The following is a 19,342-nucleotide window of genomic DNA, read 5'->3' as shown; positions in this document are numbered from 1 at the left end:
CTGCTCAAAGTTTGACATGACATGACATAACTTCCATACAACATAGAAAAAAGGGCCGTAAACAGCTGATTCAGCTCTGGGATATCGCTTCGTAATAGTTAAGCTCTTTTTCCAGTATGCCTCATGTTGATTTTGCTATAAACGCCTTTTGTATAATTTTTTAATTATTTCTTGTTTCTCTTTTTTATTGAAAAATCAGAGTAAAATGATATCGTTCCACAAGGCTCAAGATGCAATCAAGAAACTTGAACTGTTCCTGTGTTACATTATTGCATTAAATATGTTGATCAGCTTATTAAATAACTGATAAGCATCTAACGGTTACTTAAATTTTTAAATAATTTATTTGCAACTTATTCAATAAGCATATTCAAGTAGAACATATTGTGATGCCAATAATATAATGAACCTTATCTCAAATACGATCATAAAATTAAGCATTTAATAAAATAAACAGAGCTCATTACGCAGGACTGCATCGATTTAACTGACGTTCTAGATGATTGGATATTTTCAAAAGTATCACGAAACTCTTACAAACTGTATTTGTCGTCCTGAAAAGGACGGTTTGGTTGAGAGTAGAGACGATTCCAGTTTAAGCCTTCTTTTCGGTCTTCTTGGGCAGCAGAACGGCTTGGATGTTGGGCAAAACACCTCCCTGAGCGATGGTGACGCCCGAGAGCAGTTTGTTCAACTCCTCGTCATTGCGGATGGCCAGCTGAAGATGACGCGGGATGATACGGGTCTTCTTGTTGTCACGAGCGGCGTTTCCTGCCAATTCCAGCACTTCAGCTGCCAGATATTCCATGACAGCGGCCAGATAGACGGGAGCTCCAGCTCCGACACGTTCTGCGTAGTTGCCCTTGCGGAGCAGACGATGGATACGACCAACTGGGAACTGAAGTCCGGCACGAGATGATCGGGACTTTGCCTTTCCCTTGACTTTTCCTCCTTTGCCGCGGCCAGACATTTTGATGAGTTGAGTTTAGAGTAGCTTTACACAAACGAGCTGATGAATGTAGAGTGTTGAAAATCCAAAAAGGATCTATGCTTATATACTCTTGGCAATCCTGAGCTCATGCAGGTATGCCTATGGCGAACATGAAGCATAAAGCAAACGAGGCAATATGTTTACCCTTGACGCAGCATAAATAGGGTGAAAAGAAACATAAGAATGTAGGGGAAAACGACGGAATCGAAGATAGCAAAAACAAGTTTCGGGTGAGTTTTGCCTGTTTAAAAGCAGCTGCAACCCAAGTCGGAATCATCAGTTTCGTTTCGAATCCAACCCAAACAACTCTACTACAATGGCACCGAAAACCAGCGGAAAGGCCGCCAAGAAGTCCGGCAAGGCCCAGAAGAACATTGCCAAGGGAGACAAGAAGAAGAGGAAGGTCCGCAGGAAGGAATCCTATGCTATCTACATCTTCAAAGTGTTGAAGCAAGTCCACCCTGATACCGGAATCTCGTCCAAGGCCATGAGCATCATGAACAGCTTCGTCAACGATATCTTCGAACGTATCGCTGCTGAATCCTCTCGGCTGGCTCACTACAACAAGCGCTCGACCATCACATCCCGCGAAATCCAGACTGCCGTCCGTCTGCTGCTTCCGGGAGAGTTGGCCAAGCACGCCGTCTCTGAAGGAACCAAGGCTGTCACCAAGTACACCAGCTCCAAGTAAATTGGCAAAACCGTTTTCAACCGGCCCTTTTCAGGGCCACTACATATTTTATCAAGAGTCATGTCTCTTTTTGTTGTCGCGAGTTGACCTATCAGTCTAACATCCATTATTTTGAAAATATTCTAGAATAGTTTTTAGAAGAGATCCTTCTTTGAGAATTCCGTGTATTTTAACAAAAATTTCTCTGTTGGTGGCATATTTCTAAATCAAAATTCAAAGGCCTGTATCAACGATTCATTTTAGTCATGTATACAAACTGCCATAGATGAAATACATAAATGCTGAATCAATCAGACATCGTTCTGAAAATTGGCAAGATCGAGCGCGAATCCCGAAATACTTCTTCCGATAAAAAACGAACGATCGAGTGTTAATTTTTAAGTCCATATTTATATAAGTTTTTAGCAAAATTATAACAAAGCGAAATTTCAGAGTCAAACAGCTATTCATGAAAATAGTTAGTAATTTTGTATGATAATCACATGGCTGGTGCGACAATTCGACCTTATCGAGTTTTGAACAGGGACGCCACATTCATCGTCATTTTGATTTTCAAATAGCGACGCTTCGAATCGGAATAGTGCTCAACGGTTTGTTGGCTTGCCTTCGAACTGTTAAAATGCAGCGTCAAAACTTCTACGGTGGAATTTAAGCACTGATATACACATTTTGTATATTAAAGTAGTTGAATACATACATTTTTTTAATTGTTTCTTGGATCTTGAATCTACAATAAAATCATTGCAATAATAAATTTGAAATTTGAAAACGTAACGTTACAACTTTTAAAGGCCCTCATGGTCGGTCCAGCATATTGTAACAGTTCATATCCACTTGGTCATAATCATGATCTACAAACGGATATTTGATTATGAAGAAGGCAAAAAAAAGACAGTAACTATCAAAGATACCAATGTTTCAAAAAAGAAAGTTGGGTCGATTTTGAGCCTTTACCCTTATTATCTTAACACCGCAAAACTGAACGGTGAGACTGTATCATATTGACCACTACTTAGAAATTTGCCTTCAAAATTAACCATTTGAATTATTCGGTTAAATTGATGCATGTGAAATATTCTAAGAAAATAAGTCGGCTAAAAATTCATTACTCACTCTTAGAGAAAAATTTGGTGGCCCTGAAAAGGGCCGTTTGTTTGTTGAACCAAAGAAGAAAATTTAAGCACGTTCTCCACGAATACGACGAGCCAGCTGGATGTCTTTCGGCATGATGGTGACACGCTTGGCATGGATGGCACACAGATTAGTGTCCTCGAACAGTCCAACCAGATAGGCCTCGCTAGCTTCCTGCAGAGCCATGACGGCCGAGCTCTGGAAACGCAGATCGGTCTTGAAATCCTGAGCGATTTCACGAACCAGACGCTGGAAGGGCAACTTGCGGATCAGCAGCTCGGTGGATTTCTGGTAACGACGGATCTCACGCAGAGCAACGGTTCCTGGCCGATAACGATGAGGCTTCTTGACTCCTCCGGTGGCTGGAGCACTCTTACGAGCAGCCTTAGTGGCCAGCTGTTTGCGAGGAGCCTTTCCTCCGGTGGACTTACGAGCGGTTTGCTTGGTACGAGCCATGGTGGTTGAATTATTTTTGAGAAATGATCACGAGAAACGATGATTTCAGAATAACCCTCAACGGTTAAGAGCGGACATATTTATACCTCTGCTCGAGGAACATGTTCCTGCCTAAACGTCAGATGCTATGCTCTTGCATGGAAGGGAAACTTCCCCTTAACCCAGGCAACATTATGCTCTTCAAGCGAAGCAGCAGGATAACGGAATGTTCGAAAGTCTACCCTCAGGAAATCATATAAAAGCAGGACCCTTATAGTCCGTTAAGCATTAGTTTCATTTCAACCGTTCGTAAAACAACTTAACACAAATCTTCAACAATGACTGGCCGCGGCAAAGGAGGAAAAGGTCTAGGAAAGGGTGGCGCCAAACGTCATCGCAAGGTTTTGCGTGATAACATCCAGGGAATCACCAAGCCCGCTATCCGTCGTCTGGCTCGTCGTGGAGGAGTCAAGCGTATCTCCGGTTTGATCTACGAGGAAACTCGTGGTGTTCTGAAGGTGTTCCTGGAAAACGTGATCCGTGACGCTGTTACCTATACTGAACACGCCAAGCGGAAGACCGTCACTGCCATGGATGTCGTCTATGCCTTGAAACGCCAGGGACGCACTCTGTACGGATTCGGAGGTTAAATCATGCCATCAATGAAATGCTATCAAAACGGCCCTTTTCAGGGCCACAAAAAGTGTTTAGGAGGAGATCAACTTGAGTTTTTTATTGTACAATGCAAAAAAGGAAGAGTAGCTAAGTGAATCTTATCTGTTTTGTATCAATTTCAGTATAAGATCAGCATCATTTTATGAGTATTTTACTGTAAATAGATCATTCAGGCTCGATCAAACTTTTTGAGCGAAGTTATACTGAACTGTACTACGATGCCATGCACCAGCCATATTTTATTTTAATTTATTTATTCGGATCAAAGCAATTCTTACAACGAAATGTCTATACTTTCTATTTCAGCGTGCTTAATTATAAGTGAAAAAAATCGAACGCAAGATGGCGGCTAGGTAACATTTATGCTGGCGCTTGTTCATGCTTGCTGTGTATCACAGGTATTGCAATATGCATCGTCCTTTGGAAACCATCTGGACATATTTGTATACCAAAAAAATATCGTTTGAATTCATTTTGCCATAATAATCATCCCTCCGAGATCAATCTGGCACATTTTTAAACCCAAAAGGTAGCCGTTCAATTCATGATGTATCTTCATTTGAAAACTAGCAAATACCCAATACAAACCGAATGGTATACGCACAATATTCTAATCCTTCGGAAAGGACAACAGCGTAGAAGCGACAAAATAGTGACGATTAGATAGATTGACATAAACTGGACCGACAAAATCGACGAGTAAATCGGCTAGTAGGTTCATGAAATTGGTGCAAATGATCAGCGTCCAGGGATCACACTCATCCCACTTAATGGCTCAATATAGCCTCGAGGATGTTCGGTAGACTTGATTTAACAGCAACGAGTGAGATCGTAAGGTTCTTGATGGCACACAAAACAATAGCATTCCCAGCATACGTTGTGACTGGACTGTCCCGTTAATACTTTAGCGACAAATGTTGCCTGTTGAATCCTTCGACGGCGTTCCAGTGTATAAATACCCAAAATCTGGCAACGTTTAGAATAAGCGGGAAGATCCTCAGGATGGTTTCATGGCAGATGTTGTAGGGCGAATCTTAAAAAAACGCTTTAAAATGCGCTCAATTCGTAAAATCCAACACAGCTGGTATATTTCTAAGATCCAATCACAGCGTGTTCTGTTATGGACCGGACGAGTGCAGCTCAAAAACAAAATGAAGTCAATGAAAAATTTCATTTAAAAACTCTTGTAAGATATGACTGGTAGTCCTGAAAAGGACTGATTCTGTTGGTTAAGTCGAATTGGTCAATAAGGAGACAATTTACTTCTTGGCAGCAGCCTTCTTAGCCACATTCTTCTTGGCAACAGGCTTCTTGGGGGTCTTTGGCTTCTTGGCAGCAGCCTTTGGCTTGGCAGCGGCCTTCTTGGGGGCAGCAGCCTTCTTTACGGTGCCAGCTTTCTTGGCGGTCTTGGCCGTGGCAGCCTTGGCCTTCTTTTCAGCGGCGGCCTTTGGCTTCTTAGCGGCAGCGGCTTTTGGTTTCTTGGCGCCAGCGGCCTTTGGCTTCTTGGCCACGGTCTTCTTCTCACCAGCGGCCTTCTTTGGCTTCTTGGCGGCGACCTTCTTCTTCTTCTCGCCAGCTGGCTTCTTATCCTCAGCCTTGATCTTGAACGATCCGGAAGCACCGGTGCCCTTGGGTTGGGTGAACTTGCCCTTCTCGACACCGCTCTTCAGGGCCTTCTTGATGAAGGGTGACAGCTTGGCCACATCACACTTGTAGTTGGCAGCGATGTACTTCTTGATGGCCTGCAACGACGATCCCTTGCGTTCCTTCAGGGTCTTGATGGCGGCAACCACCATGTCGTTGACTGGCGGGTGGGTGGATGGCTTCTTTGGCTTCTTATCTCCCTTGGGGGCCTTTGGCTTCTTGGTGGACTTGGCAGGAGAGGCAGCTGGAGCCGCGGCAGCAACTTCGGTTTCAGTCATTTTGGTTTTGGTTTGGTAGAATGCTCACACTTCACGATGAAAAGTTTATGAATGAAGCCAATGACTACACCGAACAGTCTGTTGCTTTTGATGTCCGTGTTAGTGACAGGCGGCAGGTATTGTTATTTTATTTGAAGGAGAAAGTTTCACAATTAAAAAAATGCTTTCTTAAAAGTTCGTTTTACTCAATATTTTGCCAAAAAGTATTTGTTTTTCGTAACATCCATTCAAAGTGAACTCAATGTTCTATCACAAAATCCATTTGAACTAACTGAATAATAACAGAGACACGATAAATTTTGACGTTTTATATCACAGTTTAGCGTTCAAATATGAAACTGTTTTTTAAATAGTCAATTTTCACTATTGAAGCAATAATCATGGTTATAATGTACTGTTCAAATCAAGAAGCGGTGAGTTGAGTTGATGGATCATACAAATATTACTTAAAATTATAAGTATTATCTGTATTAAAAGACCATTTCTCAAGAGCTTATCAGGGAACTGTTTCATGTTTTAAGTGTTTGGGTTGATAGTTGGTTTAACAATTAAAGAAAAATCATTTTTTAGTAAATTTCAATCACTGGAGTAACACACATGCATTGTAAAGGTTTATATTTATAAAAGCTGTTTTGTAAAAAAATCTACAATGCCGTAACTTGGTTTTTTTTTTTTTTTTTTTTGCATTAACATAGATTTATTTCTCTTTATTTTGTTTCTTACATATTTTACCACTACTTTACCGTAACTTGGTTTAAAAAGAATTCAATGAAAAACATCTCACAACTCTTCAGTCCAGTCTGCAGTACGCAAAATGTGATGATAACTTATTCAGATGGAATATTTTAATACTGAACAGCATAAAACCTTAATGGTATGAACGCATCAAGAAAAATTTTCATTGGGAATGTTAATAATAGCTCGCGTATAACAAACCATATGGGTTGATGGTTTTAGCATTTGCAAGATGCTTGCCATTATCATCATCATTACCGTCGAAAGATGTACGCTTGATGTTAAGTAATAGGAATCTTTTTGAAGAAACATTAAGTTTCATTGGGTATCTCTATGCGTTTGTGTTCATTTTTTTTTTATTTAAAAGAAACATTGGGATTTAAGTAAACTTAATATTCATTAACGTTCCAAAGCCGTTCACGAAATATCCGTTTCGGGTAAATTTGAGTTGTAGTTTGATTTCGTTCACCTGGCTGTAAATGTTAACCGATTTCGATGATATTATATTCCCTGTGTAGGTAATTTATTCTTATAACTCAAAGTTTCAATATAAAGTCAAAATGTATTACCTTCCAGGTTATCAGAAACTGGTTCAGTAAGTTAAAAGTCCGAAAAATCAATTTTATTTTTAAAATACTCATAACCTCTAACTGTATTTTTCTGTATGTAAGTGTTTCATTGATGCTTGAAATAGTAAGGAATCCATCTTTCCGACAATGTAAAGATATGTTGGGAGTTTTGACCGCTATCTCAGATCTTCCGGTAGAAAAAAATCTTACTTAAAAAAACGACATCCAATTTTGGCTTTGCTAAGGTGTATTTCATTGCCTAATGAACCGATTTTCAAAATTCAAATTTTAATTTTTTGTTGTTAATTTGATCATTATTTTCATAGAACATACTTGATCTGTCAAAATTCCCAGTTCTTCAGTATATTGGAATGATGATAAAAAGGTTTGAAATGTGCGTTTCGGGTCATATTGACCCGAACAGCTTTGGGGGGTTAAAGAGACTATAGTACGATTCTAGAAAAATGGTGCGACGTACACATTACATTGTACATGAAATCATGAAATGGATTTTTGCTAAGGAACATTCATGAATCGTTGAATGTAGAGCTGGAAAGGACTGTCGATTAAAAACGCCAAAATTTGGTGTTTAGTACATCCAAAATATCACATTCTCGTGCATCCGCAACCTTTTTGAAAATATTGGTTTTCTAAACATCAAAATGTTTCAGATAAGCTCGAAAATGGACATGTCACATATGTTTGTCCTTGCCGATGAATCATTTGAATACTATGCGTATAGCATTCGGTTTGAATAGTGTATTTAATAATTTTTCAAAAAATTCAAAAGTATTCCAAAGAATAATCATTTTTTTTGTTTTATTATACGATCAAAACAAAATGAGTTTATACGATTACCTTTTGGGTTAAAAAATGTGTCAGATGATTTTCAAAGGAAAATACATACTGCAATGCTTGTACGACATAGCAAGCACAAACGCTAATAGGAAGTTAACCTAGCCGCCATCATGAAACCAAATGATGGTCTCCCCCTTATTGCTACCTCCTAACTCGTATGTAGGAAATCTACCACGGGTGACTGGATTCACTGCAGTTTTTCCAAAGTATGAATGAACCTCTGCTTGCCTTAGAAGTTGTTATACTCTGAACAAGGCTTCGTAATATCTGTTGTGAATGAATATTTTCGTGTCGCTGTGTAAGTGTATTCTGGATGAATGTTCATATCATTTCCAAAACCATTCAAAAATTCTTTAAATTTACATTTAATAAATTTACTACAGGTATTACGGCGCCCGAGCAACCAAATGATTGCAGCTAAAAATGATACCAACCAGCAACTTGGATTGAAGGTAAACATTCATGTTGACATAGATCAGTGCTGTTGTTAGCCACCTTCATTCGGACTGAATGATATAAAATATTGATAGCAAGGCTTGATATTGAAATGACGATTGATATATGCCTTAAAAGTCTGCTCGGGCCTAAATGGCCTATTTACAGTATAATAGAAATAAAATAATAGATGAAGTTGAACATATTCTAAAATTGGAACAACACAGAGAAGATTCGCTTAGCTACTCTTCTTGTCTTGCATTGAACTACAGGGTGAAAAAAAAGTCCGGTCACACTTTTTTGGAGTCGCCTGTTGCACCTGTAGCCTACACGTTGCATCTCTCTGGTGCCATCTATATGTCAAATGAAAGGGCTAACTTTGCTACCCAAAGTGGCAGAGTTTCGTTTCTGTTCAGTTTGTTCACATTGAGTTGTGAGTGAGATCGCTGCTCGGTTGGCGCGCAGATGACGAGATTATTTTTTCGGACGAGAAGCTGTTCGTTTTGGAGCAAACAGTCAATCGCCAAAATAATCGAGTTTGGCGTGTGAGCGTCCAGCAAGCTCCTGCGGACAAGCTGAACGTTTCCCGGTTCCAAAAGAAAGATTTAAGTCTTGCTTCCAGCAAGATGGCTCTCCATCCCACGAAGCAAAGGTTGTTCGGGCGTGGTATGAGGAAAACTTGATCGATTTAATTTCGAAGAGTGAATGGCCTCCGTCGTCTCCGGATCTAAAACCACTGGATTATTTCGTGTGGAGATACATGATGTCGAAGCAGAACGACTATAAAATAACAAATTTGGAGCAATTCAAGCGAGTTATCACGAAAATCTGGGACGAGATGCCGATGGAGCACGTGCGCGCCGCTTGCGACGACTTTCCGAGACGTCTGAGGCTGGTTCGATCAGAGAAAGGTGGTGTAATTCCGAGATATCGTCTGTGAAGTATCTTTATGAGTTGCTGAATAAAGCTATGAAAGCCAGATTCAGATTTTCTTCCTATTCTTTGAAATATTGAGATTTTCCTGTGTGACCGGACTTTTTTGTCACCCTGCATACTAAAATTCAAGTGGATCTCCTCCAAAACTGTTATTGTGGCCCTGAAAAGGGCCGTTTTGGTAGCATTTAATTGATGGCATGATTTAACCTCCGAAACCGTACAGAGTGCGTCCCTGGCGTTTCAAGGCATAGACGACGTCCATGGCAGTGACGGTCTTCCGCTTGGCGTGTTCAGTATAGGTAACAGCGTCACGGATCACGTTTTCCAGGAACACCTTCAGAACACCACGAGTTTCCTCGTAGATCAAACCGGAGATACGCTTGACTCCTCCACGACGAGCCAGACGACGGATAGCGGGCTTGGTGATTCCCTGGATGTTATCACGCAAAACCTTGCGATGACGCTTGGCGCCACCCTTTCCTAGACCTTTTCCTCCCTTGCCACGGCCAGTCATTGTTGAAGATTTGAGTAAGGATGCTTACGAAGGGTTGAAACGGAACTGATGCTTAACGAACTATGAGGGTCCTGGTTTGATACGATTTTCTGAAGGTAGACTTTCGAGCATTCCGTTATGCTGCTCCTTCGCTTAAAGAGCATAATGTTGCCTGGGTTAAGGGGAAGTTTCCCTTCCATGCTAAAGCATAGCATCTGCCGTTTAGGCGGCAACATGTTCCTCGAGCAGAGGTATAAATATGTCCGCTCTAAACCGTTGAGGGTTATTCTGAATTCATCGTTTCTCTTGATCATTTCTCAAAAACAATTCAACCACCATGGCTCGTACCAAGCAAACAGCTCGTAAGTCCACCGGAGGAAAAGCTCCTCGCAAACAGCTGGCCACTAAGGCTGCTCGTAAGAGTGCTCCAGCCACCGGAGGAGTCAAGAAGCCTCATCGTTATCGGCCAGGAACCGTTGCTCTGCGTGAGATCCGTCGTTACCAGAAATCCACCGAGCTGCTGATCCGCAAGTTGCCCTTCCAGCGTCTGGTTCGTGAAATCGCTCAGGATTTCAAGACCGATCTGCGTTTCCAGAGCTCGGCCGTCATGGCTCTGCAGGAAGCTAGCGAGGCCTATCTGGTTGGTCTGTTCGAGGACACCAATCTGTGTGCCATCCATGCCAAGCGTGTCACGATCATGCCAAAGGACATCCAGCTGGCTCGTCGTATTCGTGGAGAACGTGCTTAAATATTCTTCTTTGGTTCAACAAACAAACGGCCCTTCTCAGGGCCACCAAATTTTCTATTTAAGAGTCAGGTGTGAATTTTTAATGGTAGTTACAGATGGAATTGTAGCTACCATCACAAAATTTTAGGCCATGCGTGGTTCGCCATATAAAAGGAAACTTTCAATGCGAAAGAACAAAAAGATGACATGTTATCGCTCAAAAAAGCTTCAAACTCTACCGAGACACATTTATAAATAGATGCAGTTTTCGGTGTTGTATCATTACTTGCGGTCTAGTCTTTCAAAGCTGTAACGTTACATTTGTAACTTTTATTTTTCAACGATTTAATTGTAAATACAAGATTCAATTAATGATTTTTGTTATGAGTTATAAGACTTTCCTCAATAAGAAAGAATCCAAATATTGATAAGGATGAAGAATGAATCGATTGACAACCTTTTGGGTTTAAAAATGTGCCAAACCGATTTCGAAAGGATGATAATTCCAGCATGATGAATTCAAACGATAACCTTTTGGTTTAAAAATATGTCCAAATGGTTTCCAAAGGACGATGCATATTCCCATGGTTGTGTGACATAGGAAGCATGAACAAATGTCACCATCTTGCACTTAAAATATTTTTAATAATAATAAGACATGCTCAAATAGTAAGATGAACATCTTGCTGAAAGATTTGCATCAATCCGAATGAATGAAATCAAATATTGCTGGTGCATGGCATGGTAGAACTATTCAGTATAACTTCGCCCGAAATGTCTGGTCGGGCCTGAAAGGCCTATCAGTGCTCAAGTTCCACCGTAGAAGTTAAAAAGCTGCAGTTTATTGAATACAAGTCATAAAACCGTTAACCGTTATTGCGATTGAAAGCGTCGCAATTTGAAAAGCAAAATGGCGACACACGCGGCATCACTGCTCAATGTTTGACATGAAATGACATGAGTTCCGTACACAATAAATAAAGGAATGTGAACTTTATGGCTCTGAGATTTCACTTCGTAACAGTTTAGTTCTTTTTTTAGTTAGCCTTATGTTGATTTTCTTGTTTCTCTTTTTTATTAAACAATCATAGTAATATGATAACTGTCCATAAGGTTCAATATTCAATCAAGAAACTCGAACAGTTTCTGTGTTATATTATTACATTAAATAAGCTGTTCAGCTCATAACAGGACTGATAAGCATCTAACGGTAACTTAAAATTTGTAACTAATGCCATATTCGTTTTCATCTGGTGGAAAGATGGTTGTGCACCAACTGCTGTCATCTTCATATAAAAAAAACGTTTTGACAGCACTTGGTGCACGATTAATCTCAGTCATTCTTTAAAACTGCCATAGATAAAATACATAAGAGCTGAATCAATCAGACATCGTTCGGAAAATTGGCAAGATCGAACGCGAATCTCTAAATACTTCTTCCGATTGAAAAAAACTGCCGGTCGAGTGTTAATTTTAAAGTTCACATTTAAGTTTTTACTTCGGTACCTATCTATCTTTAAGAATAATTTCAAAATTCTTTTAAATCAATAAACGCAATCACACATCGTTTTGGAAATTTGATGATTGAATGAACTTCGTTGACAGTTTTTTTTAAAACTAAGATGATGTGATAAAACAAGATCTAGAAAAAACAAGAAAGAATCCAAATATGGTTGAAGATGCTTAATGAATCAAATGACAACCTTTTGGGTTCAAAAATGTGCCAGATTGATTTCGAAAGGATGATCATTATAGCATGATGAATTCAAACGATAACCTTTTGGTTTAAAAATATAACCAGATGGTTTCCAAAGAACGATGCATATTGCCATGCCTGTGTGATATAGGAAGCATGAACAAATGGCGCCATCTTGCATTAAAATTATTTTTAACTAGCTGATCCCATACGAACTCCGTTTCGCTTTCAACTTGGAAAATGTCATGAACAGTTTGTTTGAAAGTCAATTGAAAAACATTTTTCAGATACACTTCCGAATTCATTTTTAAGTAATAATTGCAAAAACATTGGACGATCAATTTTTCTGTCGTCTTCTGCTAAATTTGAAATCATAAAACAATTGACCGTCCAAAAAAACCTCCGTGTATAAATTTCAACCTGATCGTTGCATAACAACGCATTTATTTCAAAAAAATTAAACCGCTTTCGATGGCTTCTTATACAATCTTTGATATCTGAAATCAATCTCATAAAACTCCCGTATGCAAATGTTCATAGCAATCCGTTGGATAACAACTTCAATATTGCTAAAAACAGTAAAAAAATGGACGACCCCTTTCGTTGACCCCTGGTAAAATTTTTGACATCTGAAATCAATCGCCGCCCCTGAAAACTACCGTGTGCAAATTTTCATCCCAATCCGATGTATAATAACGACAATATCGCAAAAACATAGAAAAGTTAATATGGAAAACCCCCTTTGCCGGCCCCATACACTGAATTTAATACCTGAAATCGATTGATCGTTACTCATAACTATCGTGTACCAATTTTCATTCCAATCCAATGAATAAAAACGACAATATCACTAAGACATTGAAAAGTTTATATGGACGACCCCTTTGGCCGACCGCTTACTTTAATTTGGATAAGTGAAATCAATTGTTTGTCCCTAATAGCTCCTATGTGCAAATTTTCATCCCAATCCGATGTACAAAACGTCATTATCACTAAGATATTGAAAAGCTAATATGGACGACCTTTGCCGGTCCCTTGCATTGAATTTGATACCTGAAATCGACTTCACGTCACTCAAAACTATCGTGTACCAATTTTCATCTGAATCCGATGTATAATAACGACAATATCGCATTAACAGTGAAGAGTTAATATGGACGACCCCTTTTGCCGGCCCCTTACACTGAATTTGAAATCTCAAAGCGATTGTACGTCCCTCAAAAAACTATCGTGTACCAATTTTCATTTGAATACGATGCACAATAACGTCAATATCGCAAAAATAGCGAACAGTTAATATGGACGACCCCTTTGGCTGACCCCTTACACAAAATTAAACACCTGAAATCGATTGCTCGTCTTTTAAAACTCTCATGTGCAAATTTTCAACAAAATCAGACGAAAAATAACGTCAATATCGCGAAAACATTATTTGTCTAGTATGGACGACCCCTTTCAGAAGGGGTCATCCAAAAATCTGAAAACATTTTTCATCCTTCCTGGACCTAATGAGTCTCCATGCCAAATTTCAGACCTCTAGCTCTTAAGACGGCTGAGTCTATAGAGGACAAACAAACAAACAAACAAACAAACATACAGATAATTGCTTTTTATATATATACTAGCAGACCCGGTAAACTTCGTCTTACCATGTTCAATGTCCATTTTCTATTTTTCCTAGTTTTCTTTACATTTCCCTTCTTTCCCTTTACTCAAATCGTCCCGCTCAATTCTATCAAAATTAAACCAAAGAATTTAAACTCAACGGGTCTTTTAAAATCCAATTTTTGTAACTTGTTCTGTATGTTGATAATATGTATGTTTCATTTGCTGTATTCCATTCAGTAGATTTATTCCGTTTTGTTATTTTTTTTTAATATCGGGACAATTTTTGAAGTGTTTGCCGAATATTTTTCCTAACGCAGCGCTTTCAGCTCCCAATTAGCTTTGGATGGTGTATTTTTTAGAGCTGAAGAAATAAAAACGAATAAGAAAAAAAAATTACTAACCACTTTCAAACAGCTTTTTATTCACCATCCTCATCCTTCGAAGCAGTTTGAACTAAAATCCATATTTTCACCAAAATCATTTTCAATAAGATTCGCCTGATACTCAAGTTATAGACTTTACACATTTCAACTTAAAGTGTTCCCAAACAGCACTTGTCATGGCATTAAATCTGGCGATTTTGTGTATTGCAAATTCCTTTTTTTTTATTCAAGCAAAAATGCAAATTAATTCTTTTGAACTGTAACCCAATGAATCAAAGAAACGATTGGTTTTGAAAAGAGGAAAACATATGTTTAGATATATTCACCCATTATTTTAAAGATTTCAATTGAAGCAGTTCTAATTTCAAAATTTCCTGAACATTGTTGGTGGTGATCTGCGATTTCATTTAGGATTACGTTATATTTTTAAGATTTAATAACATTTAATTGAAAAGCAGATTTTTTTTTTATTTAATAGATCGAAAAGAAATAATCTGTTCAGGCTTCGATGGTTTCATGAGTTCATTTTCTTTCCTGGAAATTATCATATAAACAAAACCTTAATAAAAATTATGTGTCTTTTTAACTGTAAATCTTAATTTTCAAAAATGAAACACCGGTCAAATCCTAACGAATATCACCACAGTTCAACTTTCATATTCTCTGAAAAAAGTAATATTTAAAAAAAAAAATTAGTTATGTTGACAAAAAGAAATATCGAAGTATACATTTGTCCCATTTATTGGGGCAAGTGAAAACACATAGGTCTTTTTCAGATGCGTCAGTGAAAAGACTTTAAAATTAATTTAAAACTTGTTCTTGTTTGTCTGTATTGTCAACTTCCATTATTATATCCTAAGTTTTTCTCCGGAATAAATTAATGCTTGGTACTTCAATTTCACTGAATGCTGTTCAACCAAAAGACCTTGATTAACAAAGACCTTTATAATAATTTTTATTATCCGCTTCAGATTCAACACTCGGGATATCCGTTCTGACCATTTTTGAGATAAAATTATTAAATTGTAGATGTTTCATAGCTAAATTGCGCGTTTTCACTTATTCCACCTAAGAAATTACAGGAATTAATATTATTTTTAACACTTTCTGGTCTTATTTAAAGTTCATCATAAAAATCTGCTGCCCCTGGAATATCAATCACAAAAAAACTTTTCAACAAAAAAGTTAATCAAAAGTCTCTTCTATATAGCCAAAATATGTAAAACAAAAACACAGTTTTCATGTTAAGTTTGTACTTGAATTGTGTGTAAACAAACAGTAAACGTGTAAACAGTTTTTTGGTGAATGATTTTAAAAAAAGAGTTAAGTTTATTTAATCAAATTTTTTCTGGCCCAACAATTTTTAGATGAAGAAATTTAGTATACATATTGTTGACAGTTTGTACTTTCTCTAGTCTACTTTCTTAATTGAAAATTCTTCCGGAAAATGCATATCCTCACTTTTTGTTATTAAAAAGTAGATTATTTTATTGATAACTTCAATTTACGTTTGCAAAAATTCAAATAGTTCATTCGGCCTTTTAAAACTTAAATCCTATCTATTTCAAAGAACAGACTCTTTTTGAGAGGACGAATGACCAAGTTGGTTAAAATCCTCTATAAATAAACAAAATAGAATAGAATAGACTCATGTTCAGTTAATGTGTCTAGCGTTCTAGGCGTATTGGATTATACGAAATTGAATGTAAAGCTTCCCAATTTCTTATTTTCAAACGTCCGCAAAGTGTCATAACATTATTTCATATTTATCTTTACCAAATTCAAATATTTGGGACAACAATTTACTACTTAAATTAGCATGAATTGAAAATGGTTTTAATATTTGAAATCGTTTATATCGTTTTAATTCGATCGATAAAATATTAATCCGTGTCACATTTAGGCGTCATTTATTACCATATGCTGTGTACAAATAAGCAAGAAAAAAAAACACATCTAGGTTGCATATCGCCCCCACGTGCGTAAGAAATATAGGTACTTGGTTGAGGAACAGGCGCCTAATTTTTAAATTTTTCCAGCGATCAATGAACAGTATGCTTTGGTTACTATTATCTTGCAACGACGTTTGCTAGCGACGCCTCGCCCATGGCCATGGAGACAAAAAACAAACCCCTCGAAGAAAAGAAAATCTATAAAAATGGATGCCTGACTTTTCAATTTCAGATTTTGGCAAAACAAATATTATATGTTTTATTCGATCAGCAAAATGTCAACCTGAGTCATATCTAGGCGTCATTCATATATGCTGTAGAAATGAGCTAGAAATTAAGAACAAAAAAAAAGCACATCAAGGCTTCATATCGCCACCACTTGCATTGAAAATATGCTTGGTTGAGAAATACGCGCCAAAATATTCTCACTGATCAGTATGCTATGCCATGGTTACTATCTTCTAACGACGTCTGCTCGCGACGCCTCGAACTTGGAGACGAAAAACAAACCGCCCAAAGGAAAAAAAAGTCTTGAAAAAATGGAAGCCATGACTTTTATTTCATTCAAAAAACTACAAATTTAATTATTACGGACAATTGATGCGACTTTGTGTTGTTTTTATTCGATATAAACCGATTCGCATGGCTACAGAATATTCTAAAAATAATTTCATTCGAATCGTTTGGGTCGTTTCGGAGGAGTAGTACTACAAACACCGTTACAAGAGAATTTTATATAATAGAAAGATAATAACAGACATGCTCAAATAGTAAGATGAACATTTTGCTGTAAGATTTGCTTATTAATGAATGAAATCAAACATTGCTGGTGCATGGCATGGTAGAACTATTCAGTATAACTTCGCCCAAAATGTCTGGTCGGGCCTGAAAGGCCTATCAGTGCTCAAATTCCACCGTAGAAGTAAAAAGCTGCAGTTTATTGAATACAAGCCATCAAACCGTTAACCTTTATTGCGATTGAAAGCGTCGCAATTTGGAAAGCAAAATGGCGATGCACGCGGCATCACTGCTCAATGTTTGACATGACATGACATGACTTCCAAAAAAAATAGAAAAAAGGCCGTGAACAGCTGTTTTAGCTCTGGGATTTCGCTTCGTAATAGTTTAGCTCTTTTTCCAGTTTGCCTCATGTAGATTAAGCTATAAACGCCTTTTGTATAATTTTAATTGAATTATTTCTCGTTTCTCTTTTTTATTGAACAATCAGAGTTAAATGATAACTGTCCACAAGGTTCAAGATTCAATCAAGAAACTTGAATTGTTACTTATTAAGTGTTACATTATTACATTATATTAGCTGTTCAGTTTTTAACAGAATTGGTCAGCATATAACGGTAACTTTAAATTTCAAATTATTTATATGCAACTAATTCAATAAGCATATTAAAGTAGAACATATTTTGATGCCAACAATATAATGAACCTTATCTCAAAATCCATCATAAAATGAAGCTTGTAATAAAATAAACGGAGCTCATCATGCAAGACTGCATCGAATTTACTGACGTTATAGATGATTGGATATTTTCACAAGTATCACGAAACTCTTACAAACTGTATTTGTCGTCCTGAAAAGGACGGTTTGAGTGTTTAAGCAGAGACGATTCCAGTTTAAGCCTTCTTTTCGGTCTTCTTGGGCAGCAGAACGGCTTGGATGTTGGGCAAAACACCTCCCTGAGCGATGGTGACGCCCGAGAGCAGTTTGTTCAACTCCTCGTCATTGCGGATGGCCAGCTGAAGATGACGCGGGATGATACGGGTCTTCTTGTTGTCACGAGCGGCGTTTCCTGCCAATTCCAGCACTTCAGCTGCCAGATATTCCATGACAGCGGCCAGATAGACGGGAGCTCCAGCTCCGACACGTTCTGCGTAGTTGCCCTTGCGGAGCAGACGATGGATACGACCAACTGGGAACTGAAGTCCGGCACGAGATGATCGGGACTTCGCCTTTCCCTTGACTTTTCCTCCTTTGCCGCGGCCAGACATTTTGATGAGTTGAGTTTAGAGTAGCTTTACACAAACGAAACGACGAATGTAGAATGTTGGCTATCCAAAGAGGGTCGGTGCTTATATACCCCAGGCAACTCTGAGCTCATGCAGGTATGTCTATGGCGAACATGAAGCATAAAGCAAAGGAGGCAATATGCTACCCTCGATGCAGCATAAATAGGGAGAAAAGAAACATAATAATGTAGGGGAAAATGACGGAATCGAAGATAGCAAAAACACGTTCCGGGTGAGTTTTGCCTGCTTAAAAGCAGCTGCAACCCAAGTCGGAATCATCAGTTTCGTTTCGAATATAACACAAACAACTCTACTACAATGGCACCGAAAACCAGCGGAAAGGCCGCCAAGAAGTCCGGCAAGGCCCAGAAGAACATCGCCAAGGGTGACAAGAAGAAGAGGAAGGTCCGCAGGAAGGAATCCTATGCTATCTACATCTTCAAAGTGTTGAAGCAAGTCCACCCTGATACCGGAATCTCGTCCAAGGCCATGAGCATCATGAACAGCTTCGTCAACGATATCTTCGAACGTATCGCTGCTGAATCCTCTCGGCTGGCTCACTACAACAAGCGCTCGACCATCACATCCCGCGAAATCCAGACTGCCGTCCGTCTGCTGCTTCCGGGAGAGTTGGCCAAGCACGCCGTCTCTGAAGGAACCAAGGCTGTCACCAAGTACACCAGCTCCAAGTAAATTGGCTTCACCATGAATGATTTCCAAACGGCCCTTTTCAGGGCCACAACATGTTTTTGATGAGAGTCTTGTCGCTGTGTCTTTTCAAATTGATATGATTCATTCTAAAACTCATCGTTGGGGAGATTAGGGCATAATGAGCACCCGGGGCTAACTGGGCACCCTTCTTTTCTGAATAAATACGTATTTTCTCAAATAATTTATTGCAATGAACGGTTTTGTAGAACCTATAATAGTATTTTTCAACAAAAAAAATCTCCTTATCATCTTGACAGAAATATTCCAAAAATTACTTAAATATTATAATTTTACAAGTTTGCAAGTTACTTAAATATTATAATTTTTGAGCACCGAAAAATAAGCTCCCAACAAACTTTAACCATCTTG

At 38.4% G+C, this 19,342-nt stretch overlaps 7 protein-coding genes across 8 annotated transcripts in view; 2 read left to right on the top strand and 5 right to left on the bottom strand.

Moving 5' to 3' along the window:
• The window catches only part of LOC129758177 (probable serine/threonine-protein kinase DDB_G0282963), a 425,584-nt gene that overhangs the window by 252,504 nt on the left and 153,738 nt on the right, over nucleotides 1-19,342 (bottom strand). The gene's annotated exons all lie outside the window — the stretch shown is intronic.
• Nucleotides 433-970, bottom strand: LOC129758198 (histone H2A). The gene has a single exon (XM_055755655.1). The coding sequence runs from the start codon at nucleotides 968-970 to the stop codon at nucleotides 596-598; it is 375 nt and encodes a 124-aa protein (XP_055611630.1). The 3' UTR covers nucleotides 433-595.
• On the bottom strand, nucleotides 2,859-3,269 carry LOC129758193 (histone H3). The gene has a single exon (XM_055755651.1). The coding sequence runs from the start codon at nucleotides 3,267-3,269 to the stop codon at nucleotides 2,859-2,861; it is 411 nt and encodes a 136-aa protein (XP_055611626.1).
• Nucleotides 3,566-3,899, top strand: LOC129758204 (histone H4). Its single transcript, XM_055755662.1, has one exon. It carries the CDS (start codon nucleotides 3,587-3,589, stop codon nucleotides 3,896-3,898), a length of 312 nt encoding a protein of 103 aa, XP_055611637.1. The 5' UTR covers nucleotides 3,566-3,586; the 3' UTR covers nucleotide 3,899.
• Nucleotides 4,237-5,866, bottom strand: LOC129758181 (histone H1B-like). 2 transcript variants are annotated; one of them, XM_055755641.1, is made up of 2 exons: nucleotides 5,187-5,866; nucleotides 4,237-4,956 (listed from the first exon to the last, which is right to left on the bottom strand). In XM_055755641.1, the coding sequence occupies exons 1-2, from the start codon at nucleotides 5,843-5,845 to the stop codon at nucleotides 4,932-4,934; spliced, it is 684 nt and encodes a 227-aa protein (XP_055611616.1). In that variant the 5' UTR covers nucleotides 5,846-5,866; the 3' UTR covers nucleotides 4,237-4,931. The 2 variants fall into 2 exon arrangements, with proteins under 2 accessions (XP_055611616.1, XP_055611617.1); XM_055755642.1 differs by lacking the exon at nucleotides 4,237-4,956 and having other exon boundaries at nucleotides 5,065-5,866.
• Nucleotides 9,581-9,892, bottom strand: LOC129758205 (histone H4). The gene has a single exon (XM_055755663.1). The coding sequence runs from the start codon at nucleotides 9,890-9,892 to the stop codon at nucleotides 9,581-9,583; it is 312 nt and encodes a 103-aa protein (XP_055611638.1).
• On the top strand, nucleotides 10,209-10,676 carry LOC129758192 (histone H3). Its single transcript, XM_055755650.1, has one exon. The coding sequence runs from the start codon at nucleotides 10,209-10,211 to the stop codon at nucleotides 10,617-10,619; it is 411 nt and encodes a 136-aa protein (XP_055611625.1). The 3' UTR covers nucleotides 10,620-10,676.

This window comes from Uranotaenia lowii, chromosome 3 (assembly GCF_029784155.1).
Source record: "Uranotaenia lowii strain MFRU-FL chromosome 3, ASM2978415v1, whole genome shotgun sequence".
Lineage (NCBI taxonomy): Eukaryota > Metazoa > Arthropoda > Insecta > Diptera > Culicidae > Uranotaenia > Uranotaenia lowii.
The sequence above is the reverse complement of the archived record's forward strand: the minus strand, read 5'-3'. Positions and strand labels throughout refer to the sequence as shown.

Bases quoted from the DNA above. Each gene is read 5' to 3' on its own strand.
- LOC129758204 (XM_055755662.1), top strand. From the start codon at position 3,587: ATGACTGGCCGCGGCAAAGGAGGAAAAGGTCTAGGAAAGGGTGGCGCC.
- LOC129758205 (XM_055755663.1), bottom strand. From the start codon at position 9,892: ATGACTGGCCGTGGCAAGGGAGGAAAAGGTCTAGGAAAGGGTGGCGCC.
- LOC129758181 (XM_055755641.1), bottom strand. From the start codon at position 5,845: ATGACTGAAACCGAAGTTGCTGCCGCGGCTCCAGCTGCCTCTCCTGCC. The intron at 4,957-5,186 runs GTAAATTGTCTC...CGTTTTTTTAAG, and splicing joins AAGAAGGCTGCTGCCAAGAA to ATTCGCCCTACAACATCTGC.
- LOC129758198 (XM_055755655.1), bottom strand. From the start codon at position 970: ATGTCTGGCCGCGGCAAAGGAGGAAAAGTCAAGGGAAAGGCAAAGTCC.
- LOC129758193 (XM_055755651.1), bottom strand. From the start codon at position 3,269: ATGGCTCGTACCAAGCAAACCGCTCGTAAGTCCACCGGAGGAAAGGCT.
- LOC129758192 (XM_055755650.1), top strand. From the start codon at position 10,209: ATGGCTCGTACCAAGCAAACAGCTCGTAAGTCCACCGGAGGAAAAGCT.